Genomic DNA, 15,796 nt, shown 5'->3' on the forward strand with positions numbered 1-15,796 from the left:
ATATATATATATATATTAGATTAACAAGTTCAGAATGTACTGATTAATTCAGAATGTAAAATTTCAAATTAGTGGGGAACTGATTCTCTGTTTCTGTTACCAATATAAGAAATTTTCTTTACAGCTGGTGAAATAAACAAAGACTAATTACACGGCCAAGTTCTTTAGCAGCCAAAGTGCACAGAAGCATAAAGTGTTTTCACCTAATGTGGAAAACAAGAATCGTTTTCTCTTTTCCCGTTTCTATTTAATGTGACTATCTTTTTCTTTTTTATTGGAAAAGAACGCTACGTGAATTCGCAAAAACGATTAAAGTTTCTCAAAGTTGATCCAAAAAATTATACTGCAAGTCAAACTACATGGATTTGAAACAGTGTAAAAGCCCCTTCATATGGACAACGCCTCCATTTTGAATTCATCGACAACACTCTGCACACAATAATAAACAGTGTAATCAATTTATTTAGCAAATCTAGTATCTTAATTCTAACTCAAAAAAAAAAAAAAAACGATCGACTAAAAAATGTGGATGTTAGCAAAGTTCAAATTAGAGACACAAACTTTCAAGCTCATCAACATACACTTTAAGGAACAATAACATGGTTCGTTTTCTCCGCAATCTCGACAAAACATTTGCCATCGAAATGCATGGGAAGTACCATAAAGTCATGAAATCTATCACCACCTGATCACAACAAAGTTTTCGGTTTTTCCTCATGTCAAAGCTCAAAAGTTTACTATAAATAATCCTAATCTATTTTCTAATTACATCACCATATATATAAAAAAAGGCTTAGATGGGGGCTATTTACAAACAAGAAAGAAGATCCAATCATCAATCGAAACAAACAAAAACATAAACATACGAGCAAGGGAAAAATCACAAATATGTTGATCAAAATAACCAAATCCCACAATTGAAAGCAAAAATTCTCCTTCCACACGTCCATTGAGTAACATTAGGTCACTTGTTAAAGAGAAAAAAAGATCACAAAGTAAATAACATTGAACATATAAATTACATTACAACTTCATGTTTATTATCCATAATTAATGATGAATAAATGACAATTTAATAGATGAACTCCCATACCAGCTGAAGATGGAATATTCAGATTCTCCCATATCCAACTCTTAGTTAGACATTTCCGCGAACTGATTGAGACCCACTGTCACTGTGTGAGAGGAATTAGTGGCATTGTGGTGAATGCAGAAAGGAACCCCATTTCATGATTATTGCTAATTTTAGTCTTGAAGGATCCTCCCACCGGCGCCGGCGGCGGAGTCGCCGGCGTCTTCAATTTCTGAAGATTATTGGTAGTAGTAACTTTAGGCTTCAAAAATCCCATGGCCGGCGGATTCGGCGGCGTTCTCAGCAGCCGATTGCGATGGATCTCGTTCAATACCTTCTCGTACAAATATCAGTTTCAAACTTAGAACAAAATAATCAGCGACGATGCATAATTGCATATACACGCATACGTATAATGCTCGTAAATTAATAAATAATAGTGTAAATTACACATTACACCCTGATGTATGCCAAAATAACTTTAAGGTATATGTAGTATCGGTAATTACAATCACATGAAACATTGTTAGAAACCCTAACGGAATAATGCATAGGATAAGTTATTACACTATAGTTATAATGACTATTAGTTTCAGTCAGTGATGAAGAAAACATAGAAATAGGAGAGGTGACATTATATTCCTAACATTTCTTAAATCCTTATTATTTTATATAAAATTTAGGGTAAATTACAAACCCCCCCTCAGTTATGGTCAAATTACAAAAAAAACCCCTCTTGTTTGGATAATTGCATCTATCCCTCAACTATGATTGTTTCTTAGACTCCCATCTTTATGGTGCCAAATTCAACATAGTCATCTAGATTCCGTGAAATGTGCTTAGTTTGTACTCGTTTTGTGTAAAAAATACAGTTTTCGATGCACCACAAACTGATATATACAAGCTAAAAATCACATATTATGATCATCTTGCTTCATAATGTAGAGTTTGGGATAACACGGGTACAAAAGTGATAATATTCCATATAATCTCGAAGATTCCAATAAATTTGAGGAGTTGAGGGGTGGTTGTAATTATCCAAACAAGAGGGATGCTTTTATAATTTGACCATACCTCAGGGGGTGTTTGTAATTTACCCTAAAATTTATAAATTTTCATCTATGGTAGCATTAACAGCCCCGCTGGAAACAAATATAGTACATATCGGTCCCCGGGACATGAAATTTTGACTTCGGTATTTGTTTTAGGGGTGTGGCTGGAATTACCAATACCACAGGGACCTTACAGTTATTGTAGTATATATCAGGGGTGTAGGTATAATTTAACCGAATTATTGCGCCTGATCAGTTAATTAATTGGGCCTATAAAATTGAAAATGACCGCATATAATAAAAAGCCCATTTAAGACGAGAAAGCCCGAAGGAGTGTAAGCACGTGGTTCATAAGCTTCAGATAAACACATTTCCACGTGTAAAACCCATCACCACACCCCTCCCTTGTTTCTACTCTACACAAAAATCCTCCTCCGCCATTATCCATCCACCACCGCCGCCACTACCACCGGAACTTTAATAATAATCAAATACCCCACGGCGGAGCACGAAGATTTTTCCACACTCGAATCTCTTATCTCCTCCACAAAATTCCACAGAATTCTCAATTATTTCATTAATTCACCAATTTTCCCAAATCCTAACCCTTTTGTCTCTACTCACTCACTCAATAGCCATTGATTTATCTTCATTTGAAGAACTACAAAAGAAAAAAAAAAAAGAAAAAAATAAAGCTTTCTTTCTAAATTCCAATGGCTTTGCCTCAAATCCTACATTCCCCTCAATCTTCATCATCGTCTTCCTTAATTCCTCACAAACCCTACTTAAACCCCTCTTCCTACACTAAAACCGCCGTTAATTTCTTCACTCCTCCCCACCTCCGCCGCCAGCGGCGGCGCAAACCTAACTCACTGTCCTGCTCCGCCTCGTCGTTCTCGGAAAAGCACCACACAAACCCTCCGAAGTCAAACGACGTCGTCGAGCTCCCACTCTTCCCCCTCCCGCTGGTCCTCTTCCCCGGCGCAATCCTCCCGCTCCAAATCTTCGAGTTCCGGTACCGGATGATGATGCACACCCTCCTCCACACCGACCTCCGCTTCGGCGTCATCTACACCGACTCCGCCACCGGAACCGCCGACGTCGGCTGCGTCGGCGAGGTCATCAAACACGAGCGCCTCGTCGACGACCGCTTCTTCCTAATCTGCAAGGGCCAGGAGCGCTTCCGAGTCACCAAACTCGTCCGCACCAAACCCTACCTTGTGGCGGAGGTGACGTGGCTGGAGGACCGCCCACCCTCCGGCGAGGTGGAGGATCTAGACACCCTAGCCAACGAGGTGGAATCGTACATGAAGGACGTCATCAGGCTCTCGAACCGGCTCAACGGAAAGCCGGAGAAGGAGGTTCAGGATTTGAGGAGGAATCTTTTCCCGACTCCGTTTTCGTTCTTCGTCGGGAGCACTTTCGAGGGGGCCCCACGCGAGCAGCAGGCGTTGCTGGAGCTCGAAGACACCGCCATGCGGTTAAAGAGAGAGAAGGAGACTCTGAGGAATACTTTGAATTACTTGAGCGCTGCTTCTGCTGTTAAGGATGTTTTTCCATCTTCATAAACAAATTTCGAGATTGTGATCATCGTTACCGGTAACTATTCGGTATATACGCCTAATACACGCTTGATTACTTTCGTGGGGGGGATGTATAAAACTTTTGATGTCTAAATAGCTAAAATCGAGTTCGTTATCCGGTTATTCATTTCTGTTTTATTCCTTTGCCAAAATTCGTGGTGAGATTGAATCTTTTGAAGCAGGGGATGTGATTGTTCTATGTTGTAAGATTATGTTATACAGTCGAATCTGCTTGCCTCGATTGTTATATATTCTTGTATCTATCTTCGTTCTGCCTTTACGGTTGGTTGTATGCAAGCTAATTTATGTATGTTGCAAAAAACAGGTTATTTAGTTAAGCTTCAATGGGATTTTGATACGACTGTTTAGTTAAGCTTCAATGGGATTTTGATACGACTGTTTAGTTAAGCTTCAATGGGATTTTGATACGACTGTCGCGTTTCTATTCTAGGTCGAAATTGCGTTCCGGTGATTTAGAATTGTTCGTTACTGTTTTAGTAGCCGGAAGTTCTGTTATTTCGTTGGTTTAGTTCAATATAGAGAAGCTTGCGCTGAGCGATGAGATCATGTATGTATTAGTTTATGTTAATCGAGGACTTGTTTCGTTTAGGCATTTAATTCCGGTTTAGCATCAGATGCCACGACCCTCGTTAATGATTTCTCTATCTCTCGGCAAGGCTGGGCTTTATATCAGTTCAAATCAAATCTCCGTTTTTCGAGCACTCGGTGCTGTAGCAGCATCTGTTCTAGGATGGTGAAAACGTGGATGTTGTATCTGTTTAAAGAACCGAACGAAATAAATGTTGATTTAAGTCTTGAATTTACAATCACCAGATCGAAAAGCACATCATTCGACATTGAAAAGAAAAAAAAAAAAAAAAAAAAAACCGACACCGCTATCGTAACTCCAGAAACACCAAGAAATGCCACAATATACATTTAAAATTGTATCTGCACCAACAAATTACTTCACTTGATAGACTAAAAACTATCTCAGTTCGCGCAAACAAATCCGTGTACAGACCGATATCTTCTATAAGTTAACTATACGTACGGTGAACCGTGATTGGCCGAATATAAGCATGATAGCTTCAATAAAATGGCAGCATTATTACAAAATGTGCTGCTGTAATAATATAACCCAAGTGTTTTGATTAATCATCATCTATCTGAGAGCTTTTCAACCATCTAGCTTGCAGAAAAACTTTTCTTCCCCAGCGGCTTCGATACCGTAGTATTCCCACTCTTCTGCAGTAACGTAATTCATTTAAAGTAATCGAGTAAGTTGGAATGGTAAATAAATCGAGCCACCAAGGCAAAAATCAAGAAGCAAAAAAACACGAAATCGATTCGAATTAGTTACCTTGAGGCATAGATTCTTCTTAGTATCGCAAACCGGATAATCATGCGGGCAACAATGACGATGGTCGTCACAGCACACAGCAGATTCCGCCTCACAGCAATTCCAACTCAAACAAACCCCAAGAAAATATCGAGCACAACAACAAGTTTCGCCGCTCGAGCAATACGTGAAAATATTACACTTTGTGGGACCCGGTGTAGGTGAAGGCGGAGGATTAGTGCTCGATTTTACAGGATAAGATGCCAGCGTATTAATCCCACAAACCCCTTCTTCACTCCCACTGTTTCTTACCATATGCATGTAGCCTTTTATTCCCCACGATTTTCCCCACGAATTCTTTATAATCCAATAGTCTTTCCCGTCTTTTGAATCGTACCCAACAATTAGTACTGCGTGATCCAAAGAAGTCGAACACGGCCCTGTAAATATCCCCTGATTTTTTTTTAATTCAATTTTAAATTAGCAAACTACGATAATTTTTGTTTCAACGAATATATTAATAAATAATATGTTCGAAAATAGCTAGTACCCCTGAGTAAAGCTGGAATGACGAGTCACTACCACATATACCGACGCTGATAGGTTGAGTAGCAACGGCTTGTAGAAGCTTCTTCTCGTCTTTTTCCGGAATATCGACATAGCTATCGATGGTCACAACATGCTTGTTCATCTGCAACGTAAGTATATACATATATTGTGTAATAACATTAGATATATTCTCGACAAATAGTTCGAAAAGAGAAGCCGGATTTTTTTAATTTACTTTGTTTTTGTCGCACGTTGCACTACGGCCTTTATAGGAATAATCCTCTTCGGTGTCAATTCCTTTGTTTTTAATTATGAAGTCGTAAGCGTAGTCCATGAGTCCTCCATTACAACCGTCGTTGTAAGATTTGTCACAATCGATTAGCTCTTGTTCGGATAGGCTGACAAGAGATCCCGTCTTGATTTGATTAATGCCTTCAACTGCTCCAGTAGCAGAGAACGACCAGCACGCACCTTCGCAAAAAAACACACGAGCGAACTTTTATTACCGTTTCTTTTCTTTTAATTGCAGTACGAAATGTTAGTAATCCCCAATTCTCGTTTCATGCCAAAGAATCCGAAATTCAGAATTAAAGACAACACACCTAAATAGATAATTCGAAAACCAGAACGAAAAATCATCCATTTCATAATCCAACCAACCACACTAAGGTGGTGTTTGCAAAAGCTTATTTAAAAGCATAAGTTAGTGATTGCGAGTTAAGTTAATATTAAGTGTTTAATTCTAAAAGTTGGGGGTGTTTGCGAAAAATCTGGAAAATCAATTTAAATAGAAAAAGCAGGTACATTGGTGCTTTTAAAATTATAGCTTAAAGCAGCTTATTTTAAGAGAACCAAAAGCAAAATCCAGTTTTGCAAACACCTAAAAACAGATTATCTGAAGAAAAAAAAGCTCATAATCTATTTCTAAAAGCTTTCGCAAACACCACCTAAATACGATTCGCAGTAAACAAAAAACTAATCTTTACGAGTCGAAAACAGGATATACTACCTCAAATGCAGATACATATCATTAGTTATTATCAAAAAAATCGAACATACATATATAAACGGTAAAAGAAGGACGTTTTTCGTACCGCAACTGCCCTGATCTTTGACAGCAGTAACAGCTCCTTTATTCCTCCAATCCAAAGAAGATGGAATCTCAGATTCCTTGATCAAATTATCCCCATCAATTGCAGAAGCTGACCTACTGTTCAATCTGATAACGGAATCGCTTTTCGAAGGCGAAAGCCCCAAATAATTAGCCCTAAATTCATGGTTAGTGAGATCAGCAAAAGCATTAACGGAGAGAGTGTAGGAAGAATTAGCATCTGCATTGTGCTGATTAACATATTTGTAGTTCTCATGAAATACGTTCAGCCGGTGCTGCTTCTCTTGCTCGGAAGCGTATGTTTTGCCGTATTCTTCACACCAGCTGTCGAAAAGATCGGAAATTAATGAAGATTTTGATATCGGCAATTGCGAGAACAGCAGAATGAAATTCAGGAACGACCATAACAAATTCATCGTATAAAATTATTTGATTTTTTTCTTCTTTTCTTTCTTTTGACTTGGGGTTTCGGATGCACGGGGAGCTTGTCTATTGGGATCTGTAGCTTTGTTGTCAGATGATAGACCAATCATATATTTATTTACTTACAAGAAGAATAGTCTATTTACAAAGTGTTTTTTTATTTTTAATTTTTTGAGATTAGATCAAGTTTGGATCTTTTAGTTTCTTGGCAATAAATGACCAGTTTTTCTAAGTTTATTTGAAACAGTTCTCTCATATTTTATAAATTGTTACATCTTATTTTTAAGTGTTTAGATAATTGTATAACGATCTTATTAGCTATTTTTAATAAATAAAAATATGGGGTGGATTTATTTTTTAGAAAAAAATCTTATTTGCCCTTCTGGTTTAATTTTTAAGATCTTTTTAAAGAACACTTTGAAAGAGATCATAAGCTATTTAAAAATTTATAAGCTGCTTTTAACAGCTTATAAACTTAGCCAAACACCTATTTAGGCAATTTGGGGGCTTTTTTTAATTTTTAATTTAGGTATTGAAACTTTATTAAAACGGTGCTTTGAGATAAAAGATTGTTTTGAATAGTAAGCTGAAGAATAGTCAGCCCAAGTTGAATCGGGCTTTACAACGTGGACCACACTATCAGGGCCCAAATATCACGGGCCCAATATATAAATAGACAGATAATCAATCTCGATAAATAGGAGGCCCATAAAAATCGGACACAAAACAAAACCATTTTCGTGGGATTAATTATGTGTTGGTGAAGCAATTATTTTTGTCAAATTGTTTTCGATCGGTTAAGGTCTCGTTCGATTTAAGCAATTAGCAAGTTGTTAATGAATTATGGCAGTTCGATTTTTTAGGGAAAAACTTACAAACTGTTGGAATATCGAAGCTGGCCGGATGGGATGATTTTTGCCTGTCGTATTGCGCGATTTTAGTTGGTTTTGTTTTCGGTTATGGTCTCGTTCGAGTGTTTATCGACTATGTGGCGTACATTTACATTTTTGCCTATGTGTGTACGTTGATTATGTAATGTAGCAACATAACATGGTTTACTGAGATTATTATAATTAAATATGTGTTTTTGCTATTTTATTTTATTAATGCTCTGTTATATTAATATTGAAGTGATTCGATCCTGTGATCTGTGTTGTTGATCAATACTCTTGACATTCCTGCTGCTGCTGCAGCTGATTATGCCCTCTCAGCAGCATAAATTAAATAATATATATTCTTATAATTTAAATTATTTTATTTTATTTTGAAGATACATATAAATATAATACCAGAAGACAATAGAATGATCAAGCACTAATTAATAAAGTTGGTAGCAATTAACATAAAAGATATTACATGAGATATATGATATATCACAATACCATAATTACCCTCATCATTTTTCTTCACTCTTCTTTAAACCCACTCACTAGCTACTATAATTTTTTTATTTTCTTTTTTTTTTTTTAAATTAAAAAAAAAACCCTAATAAAATAGCAACTGTGATACACAATGCAAACCCATTTTACATAATCGATATATAATCATAACAGAACTGGATTGAAAAAATACTATCCTTTCCAGCAAAAAGAAAGCCTTTGTAGTCAAAATTAACCGGCCGTCAAACATTTCCCGTTGACTGTGAAAGAAGTGGCTGAGTGATCGACGACTTGATGCTAGAGGGTTCACTGTTGTTACCGTGTTCCGCGGGGGAGTGGATCTCAGCCTTTTGGGCTAATCCAAATTTCCTCTCCTCATTTTTGCCCCATAGAACAAAATACAATCCCGTTATGATCAATACTGCACCAATAATCCTGTACATCGCAATCACAAAATTAGTCAAATATGGTGTTGACTTTTATTTTATGCTGTTGAATAAGGATATCTACATTATAAAATTTAACATTTTATTTATTTCTTTAAATCCCAAAATTCAATTACAAATCTCCTCAAGTTTTTTAATAGTTGACTAAATCCATTGTACTTGATGTACTCCAAAATTTAAAAGAAAAAAAAATTAGGGGAAGAGAGAAGTAGCCAAAATTGGTCGGGAAATTGGAATGTATTATTACGAAAATGAAAAGAGTTGGAAAGAAATTGTTGACAATAAAAAAACATACGAAGACTATTTATATGGCTAGTAATAATGTGGATGCATGTGGGACTAACCAAAGTGTATTATTAAACGTTGACCATCAACATGTACTCAATTTGGACCAAACAAATTAACAAAAATAGAATTAACTAACTATTTGTGAAGGGGAGGAGAGAGAGGGGGGTAGAGAGAGAAAGTAAAAAGTAAAAATACATACCCGCCCAAGTAGAATTGCTCGCCCAAGAGAGCAGAAGTCATAATGGCAACAACAAGTGTCTGAACAGGTTGATAAACAGCTACAAACACTGGGCCTCCTCTATCTATGCACCATATTTGTACCGCGAATGCTATCCCAGATGCCACCACTCCCTGCATTCATTCCCATTCATTCATTCTTTTTTCATTTACCATTATTTTTATTAAATATATACTCACACACAACTATTTATCTATATATTATTGGCCTTACTATATAAATATTCTTGATGGATGGAGCACATTCACATTAAATTTGTCAGTACAGCATGTTTCTCAGGATAATATATAATTGACTTATCATGCATGTGGTCCGATCCATCACATGGGATCCGATTAATCAACTCTCTCTCTCTCTCTCTCTCTCTCTCTCTCTCTCTCTCTCTCTCTCTCTCTCTCTCTCTCTCTCTCTCTCTCTCTCTCTCTCTCTCTCTCATGCACCCATGTTTCTTTTAATTTGACTTCAAATAATGTTTTGTATTGTTTGGACAAGTTATTAAATACTGACCATTTTTCATTCATTTCATATTCGGGAATTTAACTCAAAAATATATAGTAATAATTAATAAATACATTTCAGATATATGTTACTATCACCTCATTGAGTTGAGTTAGTCCAATTATTAATTTGGTCACAACATTTAATTGCATATTTAATTAATTAATAAACTACGTGTAATTTGTTTATACTCAAACAAATAAATTAGCTAATTGTATATTTGACCATGGATATGCAGCTGACCAAAAATTGAAATTGAATGACCCTTTTGCCCCTAAACCCATGCAACTTGTTTTTACCGAAAATCAGAAATAAAGAAAGTAAAAGGTGAAAAAAATACCGCATAGAAAACACTGAAAAGCTCGGCGCCGGAGTGGACGAGCCAAGCCTGCGGGTCCCTCTCGACAAAAGCGGCGATCAAAAGAAACTGCAACACACCAAAGAAGCACTGGTAAGAAGTGAAAGAGAGCCGAGCCGGGTACTTTTTCAGAACCGGCGCCTGCAGCACGAGCCACCCGGACCACGATAGGCAGTGCCCGATCAAGAATATACAACCCATCGTCCAGCTCTTCCCCTTCGCATCTCCCAGCTGTGACAGCAACGCCGCCGGCACAGCCTCCACCACCACCGCCGCCGTGCTCTTCAGCGTCGTTCCGGCGGGGCTGTAGATGGTGGGCCCTTTGTAGAGCGTGATAACCGATGCACCCGCCACGCAGAATAGTGTTCCCGCCACCTTTGAGATCCCGTCTTTTCTATCAAGTCTCACTTTCTCTATCCTGCAAAATAAAAACAATTATATATATATATATATATTATTATACGAAAAAAGCGTGGTTATAGATTTTTTGAACATTCAAAAGTCGTGCTTTATATATACTATTTCTAGAAGCTTGCCTGAGTACAACTGCCATGAGAAAGGTTATGGCGGGAACTGAATTTTGTATAGCAGAAGCAAAAGTGGGTGATGTGTTGTCCAATCCCAACAAGTAAAACCCTTGATTTGCAGTTATCCTGTCCGAATTTCAAATTTATTTAATTATTAATTAGTCCTCCAAATATATATTAATTATTAATTAGTCCTCCACATACCCAACAATTGCGAGGAGGAAGAACTGGATGACCAAGTTCCAAGTAAGAGGCGGCCTCTCTTTCCTGTTTTTATTATTAATTAAAATAATATTAATTAAGGTTATGTATATATAATAATAATAATAATAATTGAAACTGAATTTCGTGAAATAATTAAAAAAAACGTACTTTTCAAGAAAATAGGCAAAGGGCAAGAGGAGAAATAAGGCAAGAATGTTTCGATAAACAGGGAAGACAATCTTGCTGATGCCCATGTTAAGGGCAGCGCGTGAGACCACGTGGAAACCTGCGTATCCAAACTGCAACGCTAACATAGACATGTGCAGCTGGAACTTCTCCGGTATCGAGCACATTCTCCTAATACCAACGCCGCCGCCGCCGCCGGAGTCCGCCATTGATTGATTTATGTAATAACCACCTGAAAACTAATTAATTATATATATCTTAATGAGCTGTGTTGATTGATCGATCAGTTGTGGTGATGTTTAGGGTAGAGCTTAGGGGGCTATAAATATATAGTTGAGGAGAGAGAGAGAGAGAGAGAGAGAGAGAGAGAGAGAGAGAGAGAGAGAGAGAGAGAGAGAGAGAGAGAGAGGGTGAGAGGGTGTCCGTAAAATCAAAGGCGAGGTTTGAAATGTTTTTAGGTTGTCTCCCACTTTGTTATGTGATGAGGGGTATTTTCGGTATTCTACTCCTTACCACTTGGCTGACAAGACAACCCCACAATTATATCACTGTAAGTTAGATGCTACATCTGGTTATTTACTTTGCATGGATTCGAACCGTAGATTTAATTAATATTAACTACGCACTAATTAAACACACATACAGATGAGTGTGTGTGATTATGTGTAGATATACGGTTCAAATCTACTTGATCTAGATAAGCAGGTGTAACATTTAATTAATTTCTTATTATACCACTACCTAGAAGAAAACCAAGGCAAGTTACATGCGCGCGCACATACATTGATGTGTGTGTATTATTGTGTATCTATATATTTGGAAGCATGCTATTAATTATGATTAAAATTGATCGAAAAGATCAGAACTGAAGGGGGTACGTAGGAGGTGGTGGACCGGTGGTGGTGGTGGTGGTGGAGTGGTGGTGCATGCAGCCTCGGTGGATAATTAGAGCGCACGAGCGGTGGGGTTGGGGTTGGGTGTGTTGCATGTTGTGTCCACGTCCATCCATGAAACCCTAAACCCCATCATCTTAGCTACTAACCTTCCCATTTATTATTGTACCTCAATTTGTTAATTTAAATTTTTTTTTTTGGTATATAAATAATTCAATTTTATTATTCGACTCTCTATTATAATCGATAGTGACATTGCGATATAATTTCACTATCTATATATATCAATTTTTTTTTCATGGGGTATGCTTTGAAATAGATTATTTTGTATTAATTAATTGCACCATCAAATAATATAATTAAATGAAAATGCTTAATTGTATTACGATATTCATTTAAAAATTAAAAGGCTTCACAAAAATAAAATAAAAATAAAAAAATAACAGGGCATGGGATATTATATGTATATATATATATATATATAATATATATTTTTTTAATTATTAATTTGTATATATGATATATAATTGCATGTTTGCATGTGCAATCATTGAGACAAGTAAATGGGAAATGTTTCACTTTTAATTTTACACCATAATTATATTATTATGACCATTTGACCCCTCCACTAGTTTACGTGACTGTAAGTTGCTGTAGTTTTTATTAATTCTAATTAATTAGGATCCAGTTGCTAACACTAACATGGCTGTGTATTAATATAGATTACATCAAATCTCAGTATTAGGATTATTAAAACCAATAAGATTATAAGTAATTGGAATTATTGAAGGGAAATTAGTTATATTATTGACTGGATCTTCCTATATATATCCAACGGTCAACTTGATTCTGTTCATTGGCTAAACTTAAAAAGGGCAAGGGGTTGTGGTCCTCTCGATTATTTCATTATTTTATTATTTTATTACTGTTATATAATAATTACGTGTGACAAGCATGTGACCGTTGGTAGTCAGAATTAAAATTGGATCAATTGACACAAATTCACTTACGGGATTTTTGAACACGTTTTCTTATATTTGAAGTAACACATGTTATATTATAATTTATTTTAGTAACGTCCATAAATTATTTTTTTTGACAACAATGTATACAACTAATTACTTATTTGCGTTGTTTTTTCACAAATATTCCTAAAAAAAATCGAGGCGCTGACCACGAAACCCGCCAGATTTTCATCAAATTTTCAGTCCCGCAGTCGAAAAATCCTGGTTCTGCCCACGGTTCCGTTAGTATACAATTTTGCTCATGGATGAAGAAATATGATCTTTTTAAATAATATTGTGTGATTTGCGAGTTAAATGTATAATCAAAAGGGCTAAAACAAACACACTTTCTACACCAAACTTCTTTCTTTTCATTGATGGTTTTGTACGAAAAAAGCAATAAAATGAAAATTAAGGAAACTTTGCTTTAATATATATATCACGAGCGACACTAATTAATCATGTTTATTAAAGATAATTAATGAAGTGTTTCCACTAACAACCCACCTCACCAAGATTGGTTGTAGTACTATATAATGATATAATTTACTCCTTAATTGTAACTTTAAACGACAGTGTGTCTCCCTAGCTCCCACTTGAATCCACTATCGATTATTTTGATGATCTTACAAAATTAAATTAAATTACAGTAAATTTCTATTTTGTAAAATAAAATGAATTCAGAATAATAATATAATTGTGAAACAATAATTTAAAAGGCGGCAATAAATGTATCGAGATATAGGGTAAGCGGGTGACCCGGGCAGAAGGAACCGGTCGGGCAGCAGCCTGACCGATACAGGTCGAAACTTGATTACCATCTCCATAGCATATATATATCATATATATGTATATATAATGTATGATCTTGTTCCTCACTTGAGTCAAATACAATTGTTATTTCTACATCACTGACAGCTATACTTGTGATTTTTCTTGCACCCCAGAATCTTTTGGATTCAATGTTTTGGCCCCGTAATAATTCAATTTATTTATTTATCTATACTTGTAATTAAAAATGCATATAAAGCGATCAATTTGGAAATTATAATTATAAAAGCATGCACTCTCCACATTCATTGACGCATGCGAAAGTTTGAAAATATAAATAATTGATTTTCATCATAATATTTTTTTTATTGTGAAAATTGAATAATAGACAAAAGAAACCTTGACAGTTGTGGTCAGTACGAAAGCTAATGTCTTTGGTCAATGGTAGGGTTTGGGCATCAAATCTAAGATTTTTGGTCTACATATATTGTTTTTTTTTTATGCAAGAAAATAGAAATTCAGATATTTAAATATCAATTGAATACATTATAATTTGAATAAAGATGGAACATGTCTTTTGAAATATTTTAATTTTTTTATTAAAATTCTAGATTTTTAAAATTATTGTCTAAAAAAAAGAAGAAAAAAAATCCGGGGAGTCCCTTTTGTTATTTGGTGAAGCAGCAAGGCATGTGCTGACAGATGGCATTACATTGAATGGAGGCCCTAATGGGAAACAAATAAAAAAATCCCATTTATTTATATGTTACAATTTGTGATTTAATAAATTAATCAATACGGCAATTGTTTAATGAACCATATATTTTTGTGTCATTATTCCATTTCCTTTTCCCTTTCAAAATATGAATTTTTATTTATTTTAGTAGAATCAACTGCTGATTCTATGTCAATAAAGATTGGAAGAATTTTCAAATTAATAATTAATTATGACAGCAACCCGATAGCAATTTGCGATTATCAATTTCGACATATATCGTCAATCGATTAGTAGATTAAGAAAGACGCAAATATTGGTTACTATCGTAATTAAAGAAGGCGAAATCGCTGTCGAAGTTCGTCCTTGTTTTTATAGTATAATAAAATATATTTATTAATAAAGTGATTAATGGAAATTATCCATAAAATTTGAAAACATAGTACCCAAAAAATAAATTCAGCTAAAATTTAAATTTTCAGGTTACCCTCTTGAATCTTTGATGGGAATACACAATTAAAAATAAAATTAAAATAAATAACTAACATATTCATATGATACAATAACCCTAGAAATATAGGGTATGAGTGTAATCCTGCAGATATACACATAACTGGATATATACATACATTATAAAACAATTATGAAAATTTAGTTTGGTTTATTCAAAGAAAAGATCATTAAACAATGAAAGGAGTGAGACACTTAACAGAACCACAATAATGTTATATCACATACACATTACCTAATATTCAGGTATCTTTCAACAAATCAATTTCATGGCTAAGGACCACTACTAAACTCATCAATGGAGTCTTTACAAACTTTTCTCTCTCCCGTCTTAATTGTTACCCGTTTTCGACATCCACGTTCATGGGAGTGAGTGACCAAGACCCCCATTAACAGTTCATCATATTTTATCGTGCAACAAACACGAAAAAGAAAAAGAGAGAGAGATGCTCTCCATTACCAAAAAGATGCTGTAAAAGATACCGTGGATCAAGTGTATCTTGTCTGAAGATGCTGTAAACATCTTTTCCAAAGGGGGAGTGAAAAATAAGATTCCTAGTCTGTGTGCTTAGAACACTATCTCAGTGGGCGACAACACTTCGTTGGCCTTTCAGAATCCGGAAAAGCTTATTTATGAGCGGTCAGAT

General features: G+C 35.6%; 3 protein-coding genes across 3 annotated transcripts; 1 reads left to right on the forward strand and 2 right to left on the reverse strand.

Moving 5' to 3' along the window:
- The first annotated feature begins 2,442 nt into the window (after positions 1-2,442).
- LOC105959547 (uncharacterized) lies at positions 2,443-3,822 on the forward strand. The gene has a single exon (XM_012983671.2). It carries the CDS (start codon positions 2,838-2,840, stop codon positions 3,690-3,692), a length of 855 nt encoding a protein of 284 aa, XP_012839125.1. The 5' UTR covers positions 2,443-2,837; the 3' UTR covers positions 3,693-3,822.
- Positions 3,823-4,609: 787 nt separating this feature from the next.
- Positions 4,610-7,283, reverse strand: XBCP3 (xylem bark cysteine peptidase 3). Its single transcript, XM_012983669.2, has 5 exons — positions 6,693-7,283; positions 5,834-6,069; positions 5,600-5,740; positions 5,071-5,502; positions 4,610-4,955 (listed from the first exon to the last, which is right to left on the reverse strand). Exons 1-5 carry the CDS (start codon positions 7,123-7,125, stop codon positions 4,896-4,898), a joined length of 1,302 nt encoding a protein of 433 aa, XP_012839123.2. The 5' UTR covers positions 7,126-7,283; the 3' UTR covers positions 4,610-4,895.
- Positions 7,284-8,436: 1,153 nt separating this feature from the next.
- On the reverse strand, positions 8,437-11,710 carry LOC105959546 (protein WALLS ARE THIN 1). The gene is made up of 6 exons (XM_012983670.2): positions 11,239-11,710; positions 11,071-11,133; positions 10,876-10,992; positions 10,322-10,757; positions 9,445-9,596; positions 8,437-8,946 (listed from the first exon to the last, which is right to left on the reverse strand). Exons 1-6 carry the CDS (start codon positions 11,463-11,465, stop codon positions 8,754-8,756), a joined length of 1,188 nt encoding a protein of 395 aa, XP_012839124.2. The 5' UTR covers positions 11,466-11,710; the 3' UTR covers positions 8,437-8,753.
- Between the last annotated feature and the right edge of the window lie 4,086 nt (positions 11,711-15,796).

Source organism: Erythranthe guttata, chromosome 14 (genome assembly GCF_056151865.1).
Source record: "Erythranthe guttata isolate IM_541 chromosome 14, IM_541, whole genome shotgun sequence".
In the NCBI taxonomy this organism is placed as follows: Eukaryota; Viridiplantae; Streptophyta; class Magnoliopsida; order Lamiales; family Phrymaceae; genus Erythranthe; species Erythranthe guttata.

Bases quoted from the DNA above. Each gene is read 5' to 3' on its own strand.
- LOC105959547 (XM_012983671.2), top strand. From the start codon at position 2,838: ATGGCTTTGCCTCAAATCCTACATTCCCCTCAATCTTCATCATCGTCT.
- LOC105959546 (XM_012983670.2), bottom strand. From the start codon at position 11,465: ATGGCGGACTCCGGCGGCGGCGGCGGCGTTGGTATTAGGAGAATGTGC. The intron at 11,134-11,238 runs GTACGTTTTTTT...TAATAAAAACAG, and splicing joins TTTGCCTATTTTCTTGAAAA to GAAAGAGAGGCCGCCTCTTA. The intron at 8,947-9,444 runs GTATGTATTTTT...TGCGATGTACAG, and splicing joins GAGCAATTCTACTTGGGCGG to GATTATTGGTGCAGTATTGA.
- XBCP3 (XM_012983669.2), bottom strand. From the start codon at position 7,125: ATGAATTTGTTATGGTCGTTCCTGAATTTCATTCTGCTGTTCTCGCAA. The intron at 6,070-6,692 runs GTACGAAAAACG...TTTTTTGCGAAG, and splicing joins CAAAGATCAGGGCAGTTGCG to GTGCGTGCTGGTCGTTCTCT. The intron at 4,956-5,070 runs GTAACTAATTCG...ACGTTACTGCAG, and splicing joins AGAAGAATCTATGCCTCAAG to AAGAGTGGGAATACTACGGT.